This window comes from Mus caroli, unplaced genomic scaffold, assembly GCF_978045245.1.
Source record: "Mus caroli unplaced genomic scaffold, Mus_caroli_1 scaffold_1, whole genome shotgun sequence".
Classification (NCBI taxonomy): Eukaryota; Metazoa; Chordata; class Mammalia; order Rodentia; family Muridae; genus Mus; species Mus caroli.
In genome coordinates this window covers 6,624,912-6,650,983 of record NW_028227256.1, presented here as the reverse complement: position 1 = coordinate 6,650,983, position 26,072 = coordinate 6,624,912, and the positions used below count along the sequence as shown (strand labels likewise).

General features: G+C 37.7%; 1 protein-coding gene across 1 annotated transcript; it reads left to right on the top strand.

Moving 5' to 3' along the window:
• On the top strand, positions 1-22,285 carry Vcpip1 (valosin containing protein interacting protein 1). Its single transcript, XM_021155371.3, has 3 exons — positions 1-3,006; positions 11,182-11,268; positions 20,120-22,285. Exons 1-3 carry the CDS (start codon positions 300-302, stop codon positions 20,986-20,988), a joined length of 3,663 nt encoding a protein of 1,220 aa, XP_021011030.1. The 5' UTR covers positions 1-299; the 3' UTR covers positions 20,989-22,285.
• Positions 22,286-26,072: the final 3,787 nt, after the last annotated feature.

Below are 26,072 nucleotides of genomic sequence, written 5' to 3'. Positions count from 1 at the left end.
TACGCCTGCGCAGTCTCAGTGAGGGCGTGTATGTCTGTGTCTGAGGGAGAGAGCGAGAGTGAGTGAGTGTGAGTGCGGGGTGGGGTGGTGGCCGTTACGTTCGGGGCAACGGCTAAGACAGTGGAGAAGTGAGAAGAGAAACAACGTCCGGCGCTTCCGCCTTCGCCTAGGAGGAGGAGGAACTGGTAGGAAAAGGAAAGCCATTCGCCCTGGGCCTGGACTAGACCTCGTCGGGCCGGCGGAGGTCTGGCTATGTGCCTTTGAGGGTCGCTTGGGACGCCGAGCGAGAGCCCAGAGCGATGTCTCAGCCGCCGCCGCCTCCTCCGCTGCCGCCGCCGCCGCCTCCCCCTGAGGCTCCGCAGACTTCGTCGTCTCTGGCGGCGGCGGCTTCTCCGGGGGGCCTTTCGAAACGAAGGGACCGAAGAATCCTTTCCGGGAGTTGCCCGGATCCCAAGTGCCAGGCGCGCCTCTTCTTCCCGGCCTCGGGTTCTGTCAGCATCGAGTGTACCGAGTGCGGACAGCGGCACGAGCAGCAACAGCTGCTGGGAGTGGAGGAGGTGACCGACCCGGACGTAGTGCTGCACAATCTGCTGCGGAACGCGCTACTCGGAGTGACGGGGGCTCCCAAGAAGAACACGGAACTGGTAAAGGTGATGGGCCTCTCCAACTACCACTGCAAATTATTGTCGCCGATATTGGCACGCTATGGAATGGACAAACAAACGGGCCGGGCCAAGCTTCTACGGGACATGAACCAAGGCGAACTGTTCGATTGCGCGTTACTTGGTGACCGGGCCTTCCTCATCGAACCAGAGCACGTCAACACAGTGGGCTATGGCAAGGACCGCTCCGGAAGCCTCCTGTATTTGCACGACACTCTCGAGGATATCAAACGGGCTAATAAAAGTCAAGAATGCCTCATCCCAGTGCATGTGGATGGGGATGGACACTGCCTAGTGCATGCTGTGTCTAGGGCTCTAGTAGGCCGAGAGCTCTTCTGGCATGCTCTGAGGGAGAATCTTAAGCAGCACTTTCAGCAGCACCTAGCCCGATATCAAGCCCTGTTTCATGACTTTATTGATGCTGCCGAGTGGGAGGACATTATCAATGAATGTGACCCTCTATTTGTGCCACCTGAAGGTGTCCCCTTAGGCCTGAGGAATATCCACATATTCGGCCTTGCCAATGTGTTACATCGTCCCATAATTCTTTTAGATTCCCTCAGCGGCATGAGAAGCTCTGGTGATTATTCAGCCACCTTTCTACCTGGCCTCATACCTGCAGAGAAATGCACTGGGAGAGATGGTCATTTGAACAAGCCAATCTGTATTGCGTGGAGTAGCTCTGGTAGAAACCATTATATTCCCTTGGTAGGCATAAAGGGAGCTGCCTTGCCCAAACTACCCATGAATTTGTTACCTAAAGCGTGGGGTGTGCCTCAGGACCTTATTAAAAAGTACATCAAGCTTGAGGAGGATGGTGGCTGTGTTATTGGAGGAGACAGAAGTTTGCAGGATAAGTACTTACTTAGGCTGGTTGCTGCTATGGAAGAAGTCTTTATGGACAAACATGGTATCCATCCTAGTTTGGTTGCTGATGTACATCAGTATTTCTACAGAAGGACTGGGGTGATAGGAGTTCAGCCTGAGGAAGTTACAGCAGCTGCTAAAAAAGCAGTAATGGACAATCGCCTTCATAAGTGTTTGCTTTGTGGTGCCCTTTCTGAACTTCACGTCCCTTCTGAGTGGTTGGCTCCAGGAGGGAAACTGTATAACTTGGCAAAAAGTACTCATGGGCAGTTGAGGCCTGACAAAAATTACAGCTTTCCCTTAAACAATTTGGTTTGTTCATATGATCCAGTGAAAGATGTTCTGCTACCAGACTATGGATTGAGTAATCTAACAGCTTGTAATTGGTGCCATGGCTCTTCTGTGCGAAGAGTCAGAGGAGATGGCTCTATTGTGTATTTGGATGGAGACAGAACTAATTCTAGGTCTACTGGTGGCAAATGTGGTTGTGGCTTCAAACACTTTTGGGAAGGTAAAGAGTATGACAATCTTCCAGAAGCTTTTCCTATCACGTTGGAGTGGGGAGGAAGAGTAGTCAGAGAAACAGTATATTGGTTTCAGTATGAAAGCGATCCATCTTTGAATAGTAATGTTTATGATGTTGCAATGAAACTTGTTACCAAGCACTTTCCAGGTGAATTTGGGAGTGAGATCCTAGTTCAGAAAGTTGTCCACACTATATTGCATCAGACTGCAAAAAAAAATCCTGACGATTACACTCCTGTAAATATAGATGGTGCTCATGCTCAGAGAGTTGGAGATGTGCAAGGACAAGAATTGGAGTCTCAGCTACCAACTAAAATTATTCTTACTGGACAGAAAACAAAAACTTTGCATAAGGAAGAATTAAACATGAGTAAAACTGAAAGAACTATTCAACAGAACATCACAGAACAAGCTTCTGTGATGCAGAAACGGAAAACAGAGAAATTAAAACAAGAGCAAAAGGGGCAGCCCAGAACTGTTTCTCCAAGTACTATTCGCGATGGGCCATCATCTGCACCTGCCACCCCCACCAAGGCTCCCTACTCACCTACCACTTCTAAGGAGAAAAAGATTCGAATAACAACTAACGATGGACGGCAGTCCATGGTTACCCTTAAGCCTTCAACAACCTTTTATGAGCTTCAGGAAAGTATAGCCAGAGAGTTCAACATTCCTCCATATTTACAGTGTATTCGATATGGCTTTCCTCCTAAAGAGTTAATGCCACCCCAGGCAGGGATGGAAAAGGAGCCAGTTCCTTTACAGCACGGTGACAGAATTACAATAGAGATCTTAAAAGGAAGAGCAGAAGGTGGTCCATCCACTGCTGCACACTCAGCCCACACTGTGAAACAAGAAGAGATTGCTGTTACTGGTAAACTGTCATCTAAGGAACTTCAGGAGCAAGCTGACAAAGAAATGTACTCCTTGTGTCTTTTAGCTACATTAATGGGTAAGAGCAATTAAACTATGATGGTGTATTTTTATTGTGAGTATAAAATACTGAGGGTTTTTTTTTTTTTGTTGTGGAGAGGGAAAAGAAAAACCTGTTGTTACCATAAATATTTGATTCTATACATAGGAGAAAATTATTTTCCTTAGTGTTTGGTAGTAGATACTAATATTATTGAGTGAATTAGAACAGCATGAAACTACAGAATGAAAGTAGTTACTCAACTGTAAACAAGATTAATTAATTTTATTTCAAAATTTATTTTAAAAAATGTGTTTATAGTTAAAGCCCTTTCTTTTTCTCCCTTTCTGAGCTCCATCTTGATCATTTTTCATTTATTTTTAATTTCATTTTCCTGTCTGTCATGTGATTTCAGGACTTCCTGTTTGATGAATTGCAGTTTCTGGTGTTTATAGTCTCACTGCGCTCCCACCTACTAGCCTATCTCTTCCATTTCCTGTTCTTCCTTCATTATGTTTTTCTTATGTGTATGATAGGTTTTGTGTTTAATTTTATGGTTCAGTGACTCTGGCATAATTGCAGTGAATAGCTTGTAAGAAGCAAACAAGAAAGATGGCAATGGGGTTAGGAATTTCTTTTTGATGATTTAGTATAAATTGAAGGAAAATATACTATCAGCTAAATACTGTAATTTCAGCCTTTAGATAATTTGGGATCCTGCCTAGTGGTACGCTATTTACATTATTTGCTTAACCTTTGTCTTTAAGTTGGTGTGTTAACATGCTTTACACAGTTTTCAAGTATGAAGAAAATTTAAAGGTTGTTAGAAGAGACTTAATATTGTTGAGATTAGAACTTTTTGCTAGAAAAGGGCTGGCTTTTAATTCTGTTTTCTCAGACTACTAAATAGTAGTGAATTGGGCCTTGGTCTACTATAATGATTTGTTATTACTGGCTTTAAGTTGGGAGCCTACTCATGGGAGATATAAAAGCTGTACAAACTTTCAACTTGATATTGTCCATTTTGGTTTGGTAGGCATAAAAACTGAATTGGGGAAACCATCCTAGGTATTTTCTATATTTCTGAGACATTGTGGTTTCTTAGAGATTTTGTGGAATAGAAGAATGGCTGTATGATGTTGGGAATCAGAAGACACAGTTTGATTCTTGGCTCAAATTACTTAGTGATTTCAGGAAAACTATTAACTCCCCAATATTTCAATTGCTTCTGTACAAAAGATCACTTGTAGTTGATATGAACATGGGTAAAGTATTCCCAGAACTCTGAAAATAACATCCTCATAAAATGGGCAAAATTAGGTATATACAGAATTTTTTTTCTGACTGCCTGGTCAGAAAATATTTTAAGACTGGCAGTTTCCTAAGTTAAAACAGGGTGATAATGTCTGTCTTAAAAGAGGGTAAATTTGAACATTTATGTGGTGAATATCTCCTATTGACTTTGTATATCCCATAGCTAGTGCCCAACGAATAGTAAGCAATTTGAAGGGTTTTGTTTTGTTTTTAATTGAATTTAACATGTCTAAAGAAAGACTGTAGCCGGGCGTGGTGGTGCACACCTTTAATCCCAGCATTTAGGAGACTGAGGCAGGTGGATTTCTGAGTTCCAGGACAGCCAGAGCTATACAGAGAAACCCTGTCTTAAAGAACAAAACAGAAAAAAACAAAACAAAACAAAAAACAAAAAAACCAACAAAAAAAAGAAAGACTGTATCTGCAGAAATGGAATGGATAGTCAGCATTCAACATTGAAAAAGAGTCTGAAAAGCAGAATTTGGCAGTGCTTATACACTGTTGTACAAAAGAGAAATTTATCACCTGGGGTTCATGATAATTCTGGTAACTAGAAAGGAATCTTTGCTGAAGGATAGGAATATTTGTATGAGTCCTGGTTTTTGGCGCTTCTGCCAGAACACCCTCTTTACCTGATTCCATGATTTTATAAGAGCATTTACTTTTACCATTCATTTAGCTTCATTTGATAACAGGGGAGAGTGTAGGTAAAGATTCCATTTACTCCGTTGTAGATTAATACATTGGCATGGGTGAGATTATGAATCAGTAGTCAAGTATTTGCTTAGTATGGTAATATATTCTGTAATGAAAGTTAGTAAAAATACTAGCTTATAATTACTTTTCAAAAAGTATTGATTTAAGCTTCCTGCATCTAATTTTCTAGGAACCAGTTTAGACTATGAGTTCCCCAAGATGCTACCTTCTATTCTGATCCTTTGCTGAGGAAGTCTTCTGATTTTATAGCTTTTATCAAAACACAACCAACCAACCTTCTTTTCTGTAGACATAAAAAATGATAAACCTCAAATATATCAGTCATAGAATTTTAGAAAAATGTCTTATTTGATTACACACACACACACACACACACACACACACACACACACGGTTCGGGGAGAGAGAGGGGTATGTGTGTGGACTTGTAGTAGCCAGGGATGTGTTTTTCCTTTTTTGGGGCTGTTTTTTTTAGCTAATGGCTTCAGATGGTTCAATTTATCATGCTGGGGAGGGTGTGATAGAACACAGTTTATATCATGGAGGTCATGGGGTAGAGAAAAGGGCTGTTTTGAGCTTTTGTTTTTGTGGTGCTAAGATTATACTTAGGACCTTACCTTCTTATGTTTTTAAGTACAATATTCATTAAATAGATTTTTGTATTAGATCAACAAAATAATATATCAGTCATCTTGGTATGGGGCATTCATGGAAACAGTCACGGTTGCTTTGAAACATATAATGGTAGTATATTTCACATATACTTTCAGTACATTTTATCCAGACCATTGGAGTTTATTTAATTTAGTTTTTGCAGACTGCCATCTTCATTATTTGTATAGTGTTTAAATCAACCCCCAACTATGACTTTGCAAAATATATTAGTACAATTCCTTGTAGATCACTTGTTTGTATTTTATTATATGATAACTTTGGTAGATATGATCTACCATAAGATTTGGCTCATTTCTTTTTTCTTACTATTTTCTGATTATCATAGCATTATCAGGAGGTAAAGATAGGTTTAGTGAAAACAAAATTTGACTGTAGTTTAGTTATCTCTGTTTGCTACCAACTTTTGAAAAATGGAGAAGCTTATTGGATTTTATTACACTGTTTTTCTTCCTGAAAGGACTGTGGCTTTTTACTGTATACTTTTAAAATATAGGCCCTATTTGGGTCAATCCCCAGCATCCAAAATTCTCATAACACTTGTAAATTCTTTTTTTCTTATTGGTGAAGGTGGTACTGGTAGTTGAATGCAAGATCTCATGCATGCTTAGCAAACGTGTTTCTACTTACTAAGCCCATCATAATACCCCAGGATTTTCCAAGATCACATTTGGAATTCAGATGTTTATTTTTTTAGGTGATGTTGGATCTCTATATTATTATTCTCTCTTTATGTTTTTCTTCAAATGCTAGGTGAAAGTTTGTAATCTAGATTATGCTTATACATTTATTTATGGTGGTATTCCTTATGTGCCAGTGAATGGTTTCAATTTTTTATATGTAGTACATCTGTAGTGAGAATAGTCATAAAGTTGAATATGATGTTGATCGTATACATTATAGGTAATTTATGTAATTATACTTTGAAGATTAAGTTAATCACTTCTATGATTTAGCCATTTGATATATTTTACTTGCTTTTATTTTCTTCCAAAGAATTCCAATATATATAAAGTAACATGTGGTTGTTTTTTGTTTTGGTTTTAGTTTTTGTTCAAGACAGGGTTTCTCTGGGTAGCTCTGGGTGTCCTGGTACTCACTTTGTAGACCACATGGCTTCAAACTCACAAGAGATCTACCTGCCTTTGCCTGGAATTAAAGGTGCACACCACCACACTCCACCTTGAAACAAGGTTTTTAATGTAAATTTTAAAAATTGAAACTAGCTTCTGTTTTTTTTTAAAGATTCTAATATATATATATATTTATTTAAGATTCTAATATATATATATATGAATGAGTTATGTACACTGTAGCAGCTGTCTTTAGACACACCAGAAGAGGTCATCGAATCTGGTTAAAGATGGTTGTGAGCCACCGTGTGGTTGCTGGGAATTGAATTCAGTACCTCTGGAAGAGCAGTCAGTGCTTTTAACCGTTGAGCCATCTCTCCAGCCCTAAAAATCGCTTCTGAAATAGAAAAGAAACAGTAGATAAAGTAGAAGAAAATCATCTGTAGTACTTCTGCTATGTATATCTCTGTTAGAGAGGAGAACTGAAGGCTCTAGGAAGGATTCCAGAAGAAGACAGTGAAAAGAGATTATTTATGGTGGTTTATTTTCTATCTTCACACATAGTACATCATCTAGAAATGTTTTACTGTTGTACTATGAAAAACAGCTGACTATCAAGTAAAACTAGTTGGGAGACTATCACAGAATACTGTGTTGATATAATGGAGGTTTCACCATAATATTCCTCTTCTCTTAAGAGTTTGTCCTAGGGCTGGAGAGATGGCTTAGTGGTTAAGAACACTGACTGCTCTTCCAAAGGTCCTGAGTTCAAGTCTCAGCAACCACATGGTGGCTCACAACCATCCGTAATGAGATCTGATGCCCTCTTCTAGGGTGTCTGTCTGAAAACAGCTACAGTGTACTTACATAGAATAAATTAAAAAAAAAAAAAGTTCGTCCTAAAAAGATGGAGCTCCGTTTTGTTTTTGCTGAGTTTGATTTATTAGTCTTGAAACAAGGTGATGGTGTTTGTTAGGCTTTACAGATTCAGTTATGGTACTGTCATTTTTTCCTCTTTTCTTACATGCATGTGTGTACAATACTTGTTTGCCTAGTGCCCCCAGAAGCCAAAAGAAAATGTCAGGTCTCCTGAAACAGCTGATTGTAAGTGGCCAAGAATGTGTTGAGAATTGAACCCAGGTCCTTCCTGTAGAAGAGTAGCAGGTGCTCTTAACGACTAAGCCAGAAAAACAAATAAAAAAAACCTCATTTGTGGTACTCATTCTATGTGTTTATTCAACCACTATTAAGAATGCAGTTGTTCAGTGCTGTGCCAGGTCCTGGGAATAGAAAGTCTAATGAACCACTGACCTTTTCCTGAATCTGAAAACCTTTTAGTTTAAAAGAAGAAAGAAAAAGTACACTAAATTAGCCAGCAGTATAATAGTGGCCTTGGTATTTCTGTAAATATTGATATCAAAGTAGGTATTACTCAACCACTCAGATGAATTGTAGAGGAAGTGACACTTACATTTAATTTTATACTTTATTTTTATTGTACCTATTTAATTTGTGTGTGTGTGTGTGCATGCGTGTACATGCTCCACAGCACATATGTGTAGGTCAGAGGACAGCTTGAGGGAGTTGGTTCTCCTCCCACCATGAGGGTCTGGGGATTGAATTTGGATTGTCACGCTTGGCAGTAAATGTGTGCCTGTACCTGATGAACAATTATTGAATTTTAAGTTTATTCTTTAAACTGCCTTTTAAGGAATATGTAACAATTATTGGTCTTAGGACACTGCAACAGTTTGCGTTGTGTCATAAAAATTAAGGCAGAGGGAACTGGGCTTGATGATGGTGTGTGCCTAGAATTCCAGCACTCAGGAGGTGGAAGAAGAGGAAGGATGATTGGGAGTTCTAAACTAGTCTCAGCTACTTGGTGAGACCCTGTCTCACAACAGCAAAACAAAAGTCACGGGAAGGTGTGGGGTGAGGCTGGTAGAGAAGGACTAGCTCTTGTATTACGTAAAAAGGGATCTTGGGCTTTTATCTATGTTCTTTTCTTTTCTTTTCCTTTTTTTTTTTTTTTTTTTTTCTTTCTTTTTTAGACATTGTCCTATAACTTACACTGGCCTTAGGACTTCTTGTGGAGCTGAGGATTTCTTTTGGACTACTTTGCTTCAGTATGGGAGATTTAACTCTACATGAACAAGGGAGTTGGGGAGGACAAGACTCAGGGAAAACCAGTTGAGTGGGGGCAGTAATATAGGCAGGAGACAGTAGTAATATATGAAGAAGGTACCATGGAGACCTTTATGTGACTGTGGTGGGCTTGTACTAAGATCCTGATCTCTAGTCCCCTATCTTATTTATTTCTCTTAGCAACAAAGATAACTTACTGGAGGTATTTATATACCAAAGGGAATAATTTCTTTTTTCTATAGCCGGTTAATATCGTGCATTTTTATAAAGCAGGACCGTGAATAGAGCTGTCATGTTTGTTTTAACATGATTTGAACTCTAGTAGGTGTTTAATTTTAGGGTTATGTATGAACTTTGGATTGGTGTGAAGACTCATACTGTATCTTGCCACTGCTGCATGATCTTGGGAGAATTATTTAAGCATTGTTCTGAGCTTTGTTTGCTTGTAAATGAAATAGAACTTAGTTGTGACTGGAGAAGATGATGTTAAAGGTACCTTCTCAGCTCAAAGATAGGTGAATAATAGCAGCTTAGATGGTATTATACTTCCTTTAACCTATTACCATTTCTGGGGCAAAAATTAGTTCTTGGGTGATAGAGATTAAAAAACTTTACCCTTAATGTATAAAATTAAACAAAAATACATAACATAAACAAAATAGTATAGTAGGGTTATCTGCTATTCATAATTTATGAGGAGTGCAGCTGATGAGACTTTATGGGGAGATGATGAAAAACAAAGAGATACATGACCTGCTTAAAGATGACATGGTCTGGAGTGTGAAGTGCTAAGAAATGTGCTATTTTTCACATTACTCTCACTTTGGCACCTGTTCAGATTCTTACCCCCAAAAGCCAAAACAACAACAAAAAACCCCAAACCAACCCCAAGCCCTGCTACCCTTATGTTTTCCAAATAATATCCTTGAATATTTTAGAAAAACTGTGACTATTTAGGATAAGAATGATCATAATTAAATGAAAGGTTATCACCATAGAAAGAAATTTTCTAGATAAAATTTGGTCAGTATAGCTGTTATTAGTATAGGAGTTATTAGTTTATTTGTACTTGGGGGTATTTGATATTTTAAGTCAAACTTTCCTCTATGTTTTCATTTAAATATAACCATTTTGGTAATAGTACTGTATTATTAGTAAAAAGTGTTTTTGTAATTGAATGTTCTAGTTAAATGAAGGTTCACATGCCAAGGCTTTTAAAAGTTTATATTTTAAATTGGTTCACTAAAGATAAACTTTATGGGGCTGGAGAGCACCGACTGCTCTTCCAGAAGTCCTGAGTTTGGTTCCCAGCTACCACATGGTGGCTCACAACCATCTGTGGTGGGATCTGTTGCCCTCTTCTGGTGTGTCTGAGGAGAGCAATGGTGTACTCATATACATAAAATAAATAGATAAATCTTGGAAGAAAAAGAAAAAAAAAGATAATTTTAGCTGAGTGTTAACACAACTTCATATTCCTCTTTATGGTATGGGGAAGGATTGCAGACATATGATTAATTAGCATCAGTTATTTCCATACAAGACTCAGGCCCAGCAGTATAATTTTCTAGTAAAAAAGACAAAAGTTAACCCACTATTGCTCTGTGTTCTTATTTTCTATGATGTAATGATGAAAATAATGAAAGTATAAAGAAGCCGCGCATTGGCATATTCTATTCTTCCATTCTGATGCTTTCAAATACTGTTATCTTTTTTCCCTTTTGTTGGTAGGGATTGAACTCTGGACTTTGGGAAACAAAAAAACAACAAGTTAATAGCTTATATTTAATCTCTACTTATTTTTCTCCATGGCTATTTCTTTTTCTTTGCTTTTTACACACACGTACACAATACAATTCTGTATTCTAGTTAAAAGTGAATGAATATCTTTTCAGTTCCTGACCAGTGTTTACCAGCAAGTTTTCCTTGAGGAACTCTGAAACTTCAAATATATTTTGTTTCATATGCTCAGTACTGATTTGTGCAGTTTTAAGGATATTTTTGTTAGCTCCTATATTTAAAAATTGAGGGAACTTATTAAAAATGTAAATTGTTATGGTGTCCTGAAAAGTGACATGGGCCTTCAAACACTGGGTTAGGCTTCTCTGTAACAGCAGTTGGCAGTAACTCTCACCTTTACATGGTCCGTCCCTTTTCTGGAATGCCATTGTATCTGTGTTATAGTCATTGTGGATCTGGGCCCTGCAGTCTCCTTTAGGCTAACCTGTGTCAGCATAGTCAACGATGGCCCTCTCATGTTTGCGCTCACACTTGGTCTGCTTTTGTCTTTTAGGAGAAGACGTGTGGTCTTATGCAAAGGGACTTCCTCACATGTTCCAGCAGGGCGGTGTATTCTACAATATTATGAAGAAAACTATGGGTATAGTTACATTTTGCTTTTATTCTTGGATAATGTTTCCATCTAAGCTATTATAAACTTGAGAACACTCAAATAGGGGCCCAGTGAGATGGCTCAGTGGGTAGAGGCACGGCCCGTGCTGACAAGCTTGAATTGACAACCTGATTTTCACCCCTAGGACCTCCATGGTAGAAGGGGAAAGGCAGCTTCTGCAGCTGTCCTCTGAGCTACACAGTGCACTGTGGCCCATGTGTACCACACCCACACCCACACCCACAGAGCCATGTACACACACATACACACAAAAAAGGTCAAATACAGTAATAGTATAAAAGGATAGTCAGGATAGTTTATTAAAAATACTGACAGTTGGGCATAGTACCACATGTCTATACTCCAGGTTGGAGTATTGATACTGGAGAACTCTTGAGCCCAGGAGTTCCCACCCAGCCTGGGCAATACAATGAGACACCCCACAACCACCATTTTTCCCCCCAAAATCTAGTTTCTTTGTTACACGTTTTTTCCCATACTATCTTTATTGGTTAGTTGGGAATTTCACATCATGAACCATGATCACATTCCCCAGTCCTCCCAGATCTCCCCAACCCTTGTGGCCTTACCCCCTCAAAGGAAAGCAGGAAAAAAAACCCATCCAGTTTGTGTTGCCCATATACTCAGTGGAGCATGGTCAAACTCCCAGTGGCCAGTCCCTTAAAGAAAACTCAAGTCCTTCCCTACCCACACCTCTGCCAGAAGCCATAGTTGTGGAGAGCTATACTTCAGCAATCTTTATCTCAATTTTTAAGATTTCTGGTCAATAGCTTTCTGTCTAGGCTGTTACTTTTTTGAGGGAGGTAGGATTGACATAGAAGCCTTCCATGTCCCTCTGAGTCTGCAGTCATGGACACTACTGCCAGAGTATCTTCCTTGCCCTTTATAGTGAGTGGATGATGGACTTCCACGTAGTTTCTTGCAACAGCATGGCCCATGGCCCTATTTCTTAAAGATTTATTTTATTTTAAATTATGTGTATACATATGTGTGTGTGCACATGAGTGCAGGTACTCTCAGACACCAGAAGAAGGTGTTGGATTCTCTTGAGCTGGAGAGACTTTGAGCGGTCCAACCCAATGTGCTAGGAACTGAACTGAGTCCTCTGAAAGAGCAGTACATGTTCTTAACCATTGAGCCATCTCCAGTTCAAGAGACTCCCCCCCTCAAGCCCTCGATTTTTTCTTTCTTTCTTTTTTTTAAAGTGTGTGCATATTTCTTTCCTTTTTTTGGTCCTCCTTTAGTGTTAGGGTTTGAACCAAAGGCTTCACTCATATTGTTGTACTAGGGTGACTTTTTGTGCATGGTTCCTTTTGCTTAGAATAGGCGTTGGTAAATTAGCCTGAGGGACATGTCACATCTGTTGCTTGTGAAATTTTGTTGGCATGTAGCCATATTCTTGTCTACATACTACATATTGCTGCTTTTGCAGTACAGCACTAGAATTGAATAGTACTAGAGACCTTACAGTATACTGTAATCAAAGTATCATAACCATGTCCTTTAGAGAGAAAAGCCTTTTTCTGTTTTGTTTTTAATTATATAAAGGATTTTTATTTTTGCATATGGAAGGAAGTCAGATGTCTATGGTCTATGATCTGGTAAATAGCTTTCTTGCTAGTAAAGTCCTGCAGCAGTATAGGATATAACATGGCAAGAAACAGGGATAATGAATGTGTCTTACTGTTTTAGTATATATAGGCAGGTATTAGTAGTTTTCATTATCATTGCTGAATAATATTTTATCTTATTTTAAAGATTTATCTATTATTATATCTAAATACACCATAGCTGTCTTCAGATGCACCAGAAGAGGGCGTCAGATCTCATTGAATGGTTGTGAGCTGCCATGTGGTTGCTGGGATTTGAACTCAGGACCTTTGGAAGAGCAGTTGGTGCTCTTAACCACTGAACCATCTCTCCAGCCCTATAGTATTTTATTGATTGAACATATTACATTAAAAAATAATACAGGCTGGAGAGATGTCTTAGCTGTTGATTAGGAGTGCTTTCTGCTCTTGGCAGAGGATTAAAATTCAGTTTCCAGTACCAACTTTGGGCAGCTCACAATCCTATAACTCCAGCTCCAGGGAAGCTCTAGCCATTTTCTGGCCTCTACAGGCATCCTTCCTTATACATGGAACATAAGGTCACAGACACACACACATACACACACATACACATTTTAAAAAAAGATCTTAACCAAAAGACATTTGAACTGTTTTCGATTTTTAGCTGCTATGAATCTAGCCCTGTAAACATTTCATGTATGTACAGGTTTTTGTATTCATATAAGCTTTTCTCTTTTCTTTTCCTTCTTTCCTCCCTCCCTCACCTCTCCCTCCCTCCCTCCCTTCCTTCCCTCTTCTTCTTCCTCTTCTTCCTCCTTATCAATATCATTGTTATTATTTTGAGATGGGATTTCTCTAGCTGTCCTGAACTGGTACTGTAGACTGGGCTGGCCTTGAACTCAGAGATCCGCCTGCCTCTGCCTCTCCAGTGCTGGGATTAAAGGCATGGGCCACTATACCTGGTTTCATGTAAGTTTTTCATTTCACTTTGGTAAATACTTAAATGGAGCTTATGATCATATGGTGAGTATATATTCATCTTTGTAAGAAACTTCTGTGACTGGGAAAATGGCTCAATTGATGTAAAGGGCCTGCTCCATAAGTGTGAGGATCTGAGTCCAGGGCATGGTGGCATGTGTCTGTATTCCTAGCAGAGTCAAGAATATTCCTGTAACTGGATGGTCAGCTAGTCTTGCCAAATCAGTGAGCTGGGGATCAGGTGAGAGGAAGATAATCAGTGTTGACCTCTGGCTTCCACATGCACACACGTATGTACACACTCTGCCACCATATAATACACACACACACACACACACACACACACACACACAATCACTCATATAAACTTCCATATCGTTTTCCAAAGTGATTAGACCATTTTTCATTTTGTTTTAAATTTGTGTTGGCATTTGGTAGTGTCACTTGTATGCGTATGTGCTTGTGTGTGTATGTACAGGTACATGTGTATGTTTGGGTATGTGTTCATGTATGTATGCATGTGGAGACCAGAGGACAACTACTTCAAATGTTGTTCCTCAAGAGTTGCCCACATTGATTTTTTAAAAAAAAATTATTTATTTTATGTACGTGAGTACACTGTTGCTGTCCTCAGACACACCAGTAGAGGGCAACAGTTCCCATTACAGATGGCTGTGAGCCACCATGTGGTTGCTGGGAATTGAACTCAGGACCTCTGGAAGAGCAGTCAGTGCTCTTAACCACTGAGCCATCTCTCTAGCCCTGCTCACATTGATTTTTGAGATAGGGTCTTTCACTAGCCTAGAGTTTATTGAATAGGCTAGGCTAGCTGGCCTGTGAGTCCTAAGGGTCCTTTTGTCTCTGCTGCCCTAATGCTGGGATTACAAGAGCATATCACCATTCCTGGCTCTTTTATATGGGTTCTGAGGCTTAGACTAGTTTTTGTTTATATATATTTATTCGTTTATTTTGGCTTTTTGAGATAGGGTTTCCTCTGTGTAATAGCTCTGGCTCCTGGACTTGATTTATAGACTAGGCTGGCTGTGAACTCACAGAGAACTGCCTACCTTTGTCTCCCTAGCACTGGGATTAAAGGTGTGTGCCACAATGCCCAGCTTAATTGAAAAGTTATTATTTTAAATTACGTGTATAAGTGTGGGTCTGTGGATGTGAGTGCAGATGCTTCAGAACCCCTGGAATTGGGATTATTGGCAGTTGTGAGACGCCAGTAAGGGTCTGGGAACCAAATTCTGGTCCTCTTGCAAAAGCAGTACTCACTGTTAATCACCGAGCCATCTTTCCAGTTCCAGTTATTTTCTGGTTTTGTTTTGTTGTTTTGTAACCCTAGTTAGCTTGGCACTCAGTCAGTGATCTCTCTCCCTCTGAGATGAAGCTGTACCATTTGACTGAGTTTTTGTTCTTAAAACACAAACCTCGGGCTGGTGAGATGGCTCAGCGGTTAAGAGCTCCAACTGCTCTTCCGAAGGTGCTGAGTTCAAATCCCAGCAACCACATGGTGGCTCACAACCATCCATAACGAGATCTGGCGCCCTCTTCTGTCTGAAGACAGCTACAGTGTACTTACAGATAATAAATAAAGAAATAAATTAAAACAACAACAACAACAAAACAACAAACCTCTTCACAGGTTTATAGCATTAGCCCACTGTGGTTTATTTCTCCAATACAGTGATGTTGAATATCCTTTGATGTATTTGTTTGTTTTTTCTTTTTGCTCAGTGTTGAATTGTTTTTATTTATTTATTTATTTTTAAAGATTTATTTATTTATTTTATGTAAGTACACTGTAGCTGTCTTCAGACACTCCAGAAGAGGGCGCCAGATCTCGTTACGGATGGTTGTGAGCCACCATGTGGTTGCTGGGATTTTAACTCTGGACCTTTGGAAGAGCAGTCGGGTGCTCTTACTCACTGAGCCATCTCACCAGCCCTTGTTTTTATTTTTTTACTATTAAATTTTGTGTTTTATGTACTATCATTGATCAGATGAGTGTTTAGCAAATGTTTTCTTGACTAACTTGTCCTTTCATTCTCTTGATATCTTTTGAACATGAGAGTTTTAAAAATTTAGATAAAATCCAGTTTAACAAATTTTTCTTTTATAGTTCATGCTTTTCCTGTTCAACCCAAGGTCATGAATATTATATACTGTTTTATTCTAAAAGTCTTATAGTTTTAGGTTTTTATATTTACTTTCAGGTGTATTTTGGATAATAATTATAAAAATGTTGTAAGTAGGCTTGGTGGTGATGATGTATGCCTTTAATCCCAGCAATTGATATGCAGGGGTAGGCTTCATCTCTGTGAGAGTTTGAAGCCAGCCTAGTCTACAGAACTAGTTCTGGGACAGCCAGGGCTACACAAAGAAACCCTTTCTCAAAAAAAGAAAAGAAAAGAAAAAAGAAAAGTTGTAAGTATAAAAGAAGTTAATTTTTTTTTAATGAGTTGCAAAAGCATAAATCAAGATTTGTTTCTAATTGTGGATGTTCAATCGTTCTTTTACTATTAAAAAGTCTATATTTTATCCATTGAGTTATCTTGATGCCTTCTCAAAAATTAGTTAACAAGTTATATATTTGGAAAGGATAAATTAATACCATATGCAAAATTGCTTTAAAAGTCACTTGAAGCCAAGTGTGGTGACATATATCTATAGTCACAGCTTCTTAAGACACGGCCAGGCAGTGGTGGTGCAGATTTCTGAGTTCGAGGCCAGCCTGGTCTACAGAGTGAGTTCCAGGACAGCCAGAGCTATACAGTGAAATCCTGTCTCCAAAAAAAAAAAAAAAAGCTGAGACACTCAGGAATTTGAGGCAGGAAATTATTACAAGTTCAAGGCCTATTGGGAAACCTAGCAAGACCTTATCTCAAAATTAAAAAGGGCTGGGAATGTAGTTTAGTGGTAGAACACTTGCATAGCATGAATAAATATGTAAGACTATGTGTTCAACTCTGAGATTACCCAAACCAAACAAAACTCAAGCAATTAAATATATATATATATATTCTAGAGTTTTTGTCCTTTTTCTAATGCCATGACTTGACTACTGTATTTTTATAGTGATTCTTGAAATCACTGAATATTTCTTCTGCTCCCAAATGTTTTTTGAATATTCCTGGTCCTTGTTTATTCACACAAGCTTTAGGATCAGGTTGTTTTATTTCAACAACAAAAAAATTCTACTGGGATTTTTTTATTGTCATTTCATTAAATGTATAGACAAATCAGAAACATTTGATAGCTTAACAATACTGTTGTGCAATTTATGAAAATGTTTCTCCATTTACTCTCTCTTACCCAGATTTTATAGTTTCAGCATACAGACATTGTAGGTATTTTATTTTTGGACTTTTAATCCTGTTATTAAAAATTGTTTCTTATTGTTTATTACTAGTGACTAGAAATAAAATTGGCTTCCTGTGTTAACATTGTACCTTGTAACCTTCCTAATAAGCTCATAAATACTGTTTTAGTAGGTTCCCCCCCCCTAGGTTATGTAGGACAACATGGCTTTTGTAAATAAAAGATAGCTCTTGCTTTCATCTGTACGTCTTATATTCTTTTCTTACCTTATTGAAGTGGCTAGGACTTTGAGTTCAGTATTGGATCCCTTGGAGCTGGAATTATTGGGGAGTTGGGCCACCTGATGTGTGTGCTGGAATTGAAAGGAGAAAGAAAGCACACTGAGCTGTGAAGCCTCTCTCCAATCTCCTGTTGGGCAGGCTTTCACTGAGAATTTAATTTCAATTTCTGGAATAGGTTACTATTCCTAAGCTTATTTCTTCAACATGTCTGTTCATTTCATCCAAGTTGTCAAATGTAATGGCATCAAGTTGTTTTTATAGTATTCCCTTGTCGTCCTTTAATGCCTGTAGCTCTTTCTGATGTTGGTCATTTGTGCACCCTCCCTCGCTCCATTTTGCTACTGCTCCGGCTAATGTTTGGGTTACCAGTTTTATTGGTCTTTTTCAAAGAAACAACATTTGAATTCATGGGTTTTTCTCTTCCCCTTTGCTTGCTTTAGACAGGAGATATAAAGGAAGATATAAACCTAATTGTTGTTTTAGTTCTAATTCTTTTGTGGGTATTTTTGTTGTTGCTTGGTGGTAGATAAATACATAAAATATGAACAATATTGAGAGTGTAAAATTTAATGTGAAGTTTCACACTTCTGTTTTGAGTGCCAGTTCTAACTTTAAGTTCATTAGTTTTATTTTTATTTGAAAGTTTTTCTTTAGTAATAAAGTTTTGTTTTGTTTTGTTTTGCTTTTTTCTAGACAGGGTTTCTCTATATAGCCCTGGCTGTCCTGGAACTCACTCTGTAGACCAGGCTGGCCTCAGAAATCCACCCGCCTCTGCCTCCCATGTGCTGGGATTAAAGGTGCAACCATTGCCCAGCTATAAAGTTTGTTTTTTTTTTTTTTTTTTAAGATTTATTTATTATATGTAAGTACACTGTAGCTGTCTTCAGACACTCCAGAAGAGGGCGCCAGATCTCGTTGTGGATGGTTGTGAGCCACCATATGGTTGCTGGGATTTGAACTCTGGACCTTCGGAAGAGCAGTCGGGTGCTCTTACCCACTGAGCCATCTCACCAGCCCTAAAGTTTGGTTTTAAAGTTTTATTTTCCTTCTAGTTCTCTTAAGTAGAAGCTGAGGCTAGTATAATTCATTTCTGTTTCCTAGTTATAAACATTATTTAAAATTTTGTTTTGTTTGTGTATTTGTGTGTACACTTGTGGCCATGCATGAGTCGCTGTGCATGTGTATCAGAGGACAACTTTTGGAAGTTGATGCTTTCCCTCCACAGTGGGATCTAGGACTCAAACTTAGGCCAGGCTTGTCTGGCAAGTGCTTTTATTACCTGAGTTATCTTGCAGGGTCTGATTTTTTTTTTTTTAAATGTTAGGTGTAGAATTGAGACTTGAATTAAAATAACCTATTTTAAAACGGTATTGAGACAACTGGATGTCCACATGAGTGAAAGCAGGGAACAGTGGTGGAATATCAAACCTTCTGGCAGTTCATTCAGTCTGGCCTTGAACTTCTGATCCTTCTGCCTCCACCTCTTGAGTGCTGGGATTAAAGGCATGACCACTATGCTTTGTTTTTAATAAATAGCCATTTAGATCTGACTTGATGTTTTCTTTCTTTTGTATGGTTTGGCTGGACATGAGGATGTGCGTAGTGGAAGCTCCCTGCTCCTGAGCTAAAGCTCTGGCAGCTTCGGGGGTTTTTGTCAGTTGACTATGCCAGAAACATGTTAGGAGAAATTTCTACCTGAATTTTTATTAATTCACATTTTTCCTACTATTGAAATTAATATTTGTTTGAAATTATAGTTAAATTTTAGTAAATAAAATTATATTTTCTTCTTGGTTTACATTGTGATTGGATATTGTTGTTTTTTTTCTAATTCAGATGTTTAAACTTCTTTTCCTAACTTCTCAATAGGATGATGATTTCATATATATATATATTTCTCATTCCCTGATAGAAGTACTTTAAGGTCTTACTTTTTTTTTTTTTTTGGTACTATTATCAATTATTTTTTAGCAAATAATTTTTAAATTTTATTTATTTATTATGTCTAAATACACTGTAGCAGTTTTATTTATTTATTTATTAAATCTAAGTACACTCAGACACACCAGGAGAGGGTGTCAGATCTCATTAGAGATAGCTGTAAGCCACCATGTAGTTGCTGGGATTTGAACTCTGGACCTTCAGAAGAGCAGTCAGGCCGGGTGTGGTAGCACATGCCTTTAATCCCAGCACTCGGGAGGCAGAGGCAGGCGGATTTCTTGAGTTAGAGGCCAACCTAGTCTACAGAGTGAGTTCCAGGACAGCCAAGGCTACACGGAGAAACCCTGTCTCGAAAAAAAAAAAAAAAAAGAAGAAGAGCAGTCAGTGCCTTAACAGCTGAGCCATCTCTCAAGCCCAGCAAATAATTTTTTTTTTTTTCTTTTTTTGGTTTTGGAGGCAGAGTTTCACTGTGTAGCCCTGGCTGTCCTAGAACTTACTCTGTAGACAGGGCTGACCTCCAGCTCAGAGGATCTACTTTTGTCTGTCTCCTGTGCTGGAATTAAAGGCATGCACTAACACTGACCAGCTGCAAATAAATTTTGATAGTTGTTCATCTATCAATTGCATTCAGAAATTTTATTTTGACCATAAATGTCTTTGCTATGCTTTTGATAGTATTGTAAACAAGATTTTAACATGTTAAATATCTTTCCTTTTCTTTAGGCATGGCTGATGGCAAACATTGTACTTTTCCACATCTACCTGGCAAAACCTTTGTTTATAATGCTTCTGAAGATAGACTGGAGTTGTGTGTCGATGCTGCAGGACATTTCCCCATTGGTCCTGATGTTGAAGATTTAGTTAAAGAGGCTGTAAGTCAGGTTCGAGCAGAGGCTACTACAAGAAGTAGGGAATCAAGCCCTTCACATGGGTTATTAAAACTAGGTAGTGGTGGAGTAGTGAAAAAGAAATCTGAGCAACTTCACAATGTAACTGCCTTTCAGGGGAAGGGCCATTCTCTAGGAACTGCATCTAGTCACCTGCACATTGATCCCAGAGCTAGGGAAACTCTGGCTGTGAGAAAGCATAATACAGGGACAGATTTTAGTAATAGTTCCATTAAAACAGAGCCTCCTGTGTTCACAGCTGCTTCTAGTAATAGTGAGCTTATTCGAATAGCTCCTGGAGTAGTAACAATGAGAGACGGTAGGCAGATTGATCCTGATGTGGTTGAGGCCCAGCGAAAAAAATTGCAGGAAATGGTTTCTTCTATTCAGGCTTCAATGGACAAGCACTTGCGGGATCAAAGTACAGAGCAAACACCATCTGATCTTTCCCAAAGAAAAGTAGAAGTTGTGAGTTCTGTGAGGCCTGGGAATCTTCAGACTGGTTTGCCTGAACCTTTTTCTTTAACTGGTGGCACTGAGAATTTGAATACTGAAACAGCTGATAGTCATGTAGCAGATGTACTGGGAGCAGCATTTGCCACAAGGTCAAAAGCACAAAAAGAAAATTCCATGGAGGAACCTGAAGAGATGGATAGTCAAGATGCTGAGACGACTAACACAACTGAGCCGATGGATCACTCGTGATTTAATTTAGAGGCTAATAAAGGCAGAATGTTTATTGTGAATATGTAATATTTGTTGGCTGGGCCACATAACTTGAGTAGTCATTAAAAATCTTGTACGTATATAATTCAAAGATTATATCTTGTTATTCAGTGCATGATAGCAAGTGTGTGATTGGCAATAGCTTTTAATATACTGCTGCCCAGGCTGGCTCTGAATTCTTGTAAATTAGTTTAGATCTTTTGAAAGGGTTTCTTCCATATATGTGGTTCATTGGAAGTTCTTTGTCATTTTTAATTCCATGAAAGTCTTAATTTCCAGACATGAAAATTCTCTTGTTAAATGTTTGGTTTCTGCACAGGCCAGAATTGACAGTTTGTACACATTGTTATCAAGGTAGCCGTCCTACATTTCATGAGAATGTTGATTTCAAGTTTACCTGAACTAAATGTATCTTAAAATACATAAAACACTTTATTAGATTACTTATTATAGAGACAGCTATTGTTGGCAAAAATATCTTGACAGAAGAGAGTAATGATACAACATTTTCCTGATTTGAGCAAACTTGGGAAGAAATATCTACCCTAGTATGATAAAGTCAGTGTGATTCAGTTAGTTGGTCTGAGGTATGGCCAGTTGTGTGCTCTTGTTGATAATATGTTGCCAGTATTTTTTTAATCTTGGCCCTGTCAAGTTCCACCTATTATTTTTTAAATCTTACATAAAAGAGAATGGCATTTTGTTCTAGAATATTTAAAAATAATGGTAGCAGTAGTTAATTTCTAATTTTCAGAGTATGTCAGAGTCACAGAGAGTTTATCTGTATGAATGGTTCTATAGTTTTGACACAGTGGTGTGTAAGCCTGTATATGCTAAATGTCTCTAAGCCCCTTTGAACCAAAAATGTTTTCCTTTTTTCTTAGTGTCCTTAAGATTTTCTTTTTGTCAGCTTCACTTGAGTTTGGATGCATAGTTTACTCCAGCAGACCATTAGCATTTGCTTATATTGCTTTCATGCTTATGTAGTAAAGACTGCATATTCCTGAGATTGTTTGGTACTGCTCTTGTATTCTGTTCTGTAGATTTGTATTTGTAAATGTGCTTTTCAGTCCATCTTCCTTTGTTTACTGAAATTAAGTTGAATTTGAATGAACGAATGACAAATGTATGTTAATATAATCTCTTAGAGCATTCAAAGCCTGGCTGTCTCTGTTTGCACATGTAACAGATGCAGAACTGTTTGCAATTCTACAAAATTCTATGTCAGAAAATACATTATCAGGTGTTTAAAAAATCTCTTCCTGTTCATTCAAAAGGGATGTTGTACTTGAACTTTTTCTAGATAAGGGAGGTTTTGTTTTTTTCTGTGATAGTATCTTAACTGAAAGTCCACTTTGTTGAATGTGGAAGGAAGGGAGAATCTAGGCAAGTGTGGCTGAGGTTAAGATAATGTACAGCACCACACCACCTGGGTTAGTGTTTACCACATCAGACTTTGAAATATTATATCTCTACTCATTCACTCATATTAAAGTTCCAGGAAAATATATAGCTTTCATATACTAATTTTGCATGAAGTAAGATAGCCAAATTCTTAACAATTAGCTGTGCTTTAATGCCCCCTCCCCCATCCCTCCACTAACCACTATTATTTTGGCTTAGCCACTGAGATACTCTTCTCAATTTTTTTTTTCCTGGTTTAAGTACACGAAAACTGCTCAATAAGCAGAACATGTACTGCGTCAAATAAATTATATAATCATCCTGCTTTAACAGATGCTCTTCTGTGGCTTGGTATTTTAAGTTAATAACTGGCAGGATCTCAAAGTAGGAATATCAGAAACAAGTTTTGTTTTTTCCAGACATGGTCTTACTACTATGTAGCCTTGGCTGGCCTGGAGCTCACTCTATAGACCAGGCTGGCCTTAAAAAGAGATCTGCCTGCCTCTGTCTCCCAAGTGTTGGGACTAGAAGGCATACTCTACCATGCCTGGCTAGAGACTAATTTTATCTCCCTGTTAAATACTTGAATTTAGTGTAAATTATGCACATGTGAATGTTAGAAGATGGATTTAATCTCTGACAATACTTCATTGTCTCTAGTGACCGTACTGGTATTTAGGGTTAGAAAATTGGGTATAAAGAAAAGTTTGGGTTCTCCCTTGATAGAAAATACAAACAACCAAACAAAAAACAGGTTTGAGAATTCATCAGAATTCTTGAACATATTTCAAATCAGTTGAAATTTAATGAGATTATTAGTGGTTTGGGGTAAATTTTGAGAGAGTTTGTTTTAAACATTATTTGTGTATTTTATGTGAGTGTAGATGCATTTTTACCATTGTGGTACCACTGTGCTATGTCAGTGCAGTACAATAGTTTGTGATCTCAAGTAAAAATGGTTTTTTAGCCCTAGAAGTAACCTAACTGTAACTTAAACCTATTCAGTTCTATTTGCAGTGTTCACTGAATACTGAAGTAATACTGTAAATATTTTTCTTCAGTAATCCATTTTGTAACCATACCAAGTTTGAGTTGATGACCCAAAGTCCAGGCAGTTAAAGGTAGTGTATGTCCAGAAGGCTGGTAATGAACAATTGCTCAAGTTGAAGGAAACAAGACACTGCCAAGTATTATGAGTAGTATACAATTAGCTCCAAGGGAATGGTCACTCAGGAACTAAAGAACAAGCCTAGATAGCCCATTCATCTCCCACCCCTTAAACTATGTTTCAGGTGTTTATTGGAAATAATTAGGAAAGAGGCCTGAGAAATTTAGCAAATGCTAGTATTTGAAATGCTTTATACCTTCCTATAGTCTTTAGTTTGGTTTTTAACAATTAAGCTTTAATGCTTGCAGTTGAGATAGCATTCTGGAATGTACTTGTGAGACTAGCCACAGGTCTTACAGGTCTTTATTGCCATTATTTTAAGGATCATATTCATTGGATATTAACACTGTCTATTAAATAGGGTCTCTTACCTCAGGGAAGATAATTTACTAGCAACTCCTATATTATTATTGACAGATTTTGGAGAACTACTTTGACATATCACATGTTAGCTATCAAATGCAAAAAATGTATTATGTAGTTACCTGCTGTCTGCTACTGAACATTTCTCTAGATATTTAGGGCCCTATTATTAAGTAACATTTAGATACGAAATAAACTTCTAAGTTCTGTCATTAGATACTTCATGTTTTCACTATAGTGATACTATATTTTTTTAAATTTCAGAACATTAATATAGTTTTGTCCTCATTTTTCAACAGTCAATTTAATTTGCCCAAACTTAAATACTCAAATACAAACAAATCTTGAGAATTTTATTTTTCTTGCTTCCCCTCCCACTACCCTTGATCTCAAAGCAAGGTTAACCTTAAGATTCTTATAAAATCAGAGCCCTTGCAAAATTGGTTTAAATTCCACTCATTTTAACTTAGATTCAAAGTTACTTTTTTATAACATAAATAGATGCATATTCTAGGTTGGCTAGATGTTCAACTTTCCAAGACTATAACAAAATTGTACAACGTAGAGGCTCTTCACAGTTAGATTTTTTTTTTTCAAACAAGAACAGCTCATGAAAATAGGCCATGGTAGTAAAATGTGTGTTTAACAAAGGGGAGATCAGTCACTAATGTCACAGAGTTAATTGCAAGTTCTGCCATTCTTTGAGATGCCAAGTGTTTCAGTTCATATTTAATGATACTCAAATCGTGGAAATTTTAACGTTTGTTCCAAAGTAGCAGAAACTGTAAAAAAAAAATTGTGAATTATTGAAGAAAATACCATTACTTGTATACCTGACATTTAAAGTTTTTAATTATGGAGTTGACATGTTTTTGTAGTATAATAATACAATGACTATTCTCTTGTAAAAGAAAAGGAAAAACTAGTAAAGAAAAAGTTTTAGTTGATGTTATTTGCTTGTATCAATTACTAGTATTTTAAAATTTTAAAATTTAAGGTATTGCATACTTTTCTTTAGAATGCAGAAATCCCTCCTGGAGCCTTTATGCCTGTTGTAGAGCAATAAAGGACTGAAAAGCTTATCAATATTTTCAGGTTTGTTTGACTTTAAGTATTAGTGCTAAGAATTGGAGAGTCTCCTTTTTGGAGGGAAGTGCTTCTTAGATTAAAACAAAGCCATAATAGTATAAATATTTAGACAAAAAACTAACAAGTACTTTAATTGGCAGTGAAGTAGTGTAGATGCTATTATCTGTAAGGCACTAGCTGTTAGACATTACTTTCTGGTTTCATGATTCTTTGTATATATTAAAATTGAGACTAAATAATTGGTAGCAGTATAACAGTATAGTGTTTTTGAGCACACATCACTGTACAGTATTTGAAATTTTGTATTAATAGAAAACTAAATAATATATTCCTGATTCCCCCTCAACTTCACATTGGCTTTTTAAAAAGTAATGTTCTTTAGTTTCCTCTAATTAGAGTTTAATATCATAATGCATGAACAAACAGTTCAGTTTTATAATAAAATTTTTATCATAATAAAGTTGTTTTTAAAACTTACAGCCAGGCAGTGGTGGCACACGCCTTTTGTCCCAGCACTTGGGAGGCAGAGACATGCGGATTTCTTAGTTCGAGATCAGCCTCGTCTACAGAGTGAGTTCCAGGACAGTCAGGGCTGTACAGAGAAACCCTGTCTCAAAAAAGGAGAAAAAAAAATCGAAAACAAAAACAAAAAAATGCCCATACATATGAATTACACAGGAACTGTAATGTCTTTCCTTAATGCAGGTTTTAATATTAGATGAAATGAATCCAATTATAAAAAAAAATAAGCAAGGGTCATGCAATGCTTACTAAATATTTCAAAATGAGGTATGTTCTAATTGAGAATTTATTTTTGAAAAAAGTACTAGTGATGATGAGGATATGAAGAGAAAATATAGAAAACAGCAGTGAAGTCCTCATAGCTCACCACTCAACTCTCCACTTTGAGTTATTTTTAAGCCTTAGTATATTTATTTAATATCTATTGTATCAGTGGTTAGAACTGCCCTAGACTCCAGACTTGGGTCCCAGTCAAGCATACAACCTACTGTGTAGCCTCTGTATCACTCCCAAGAAG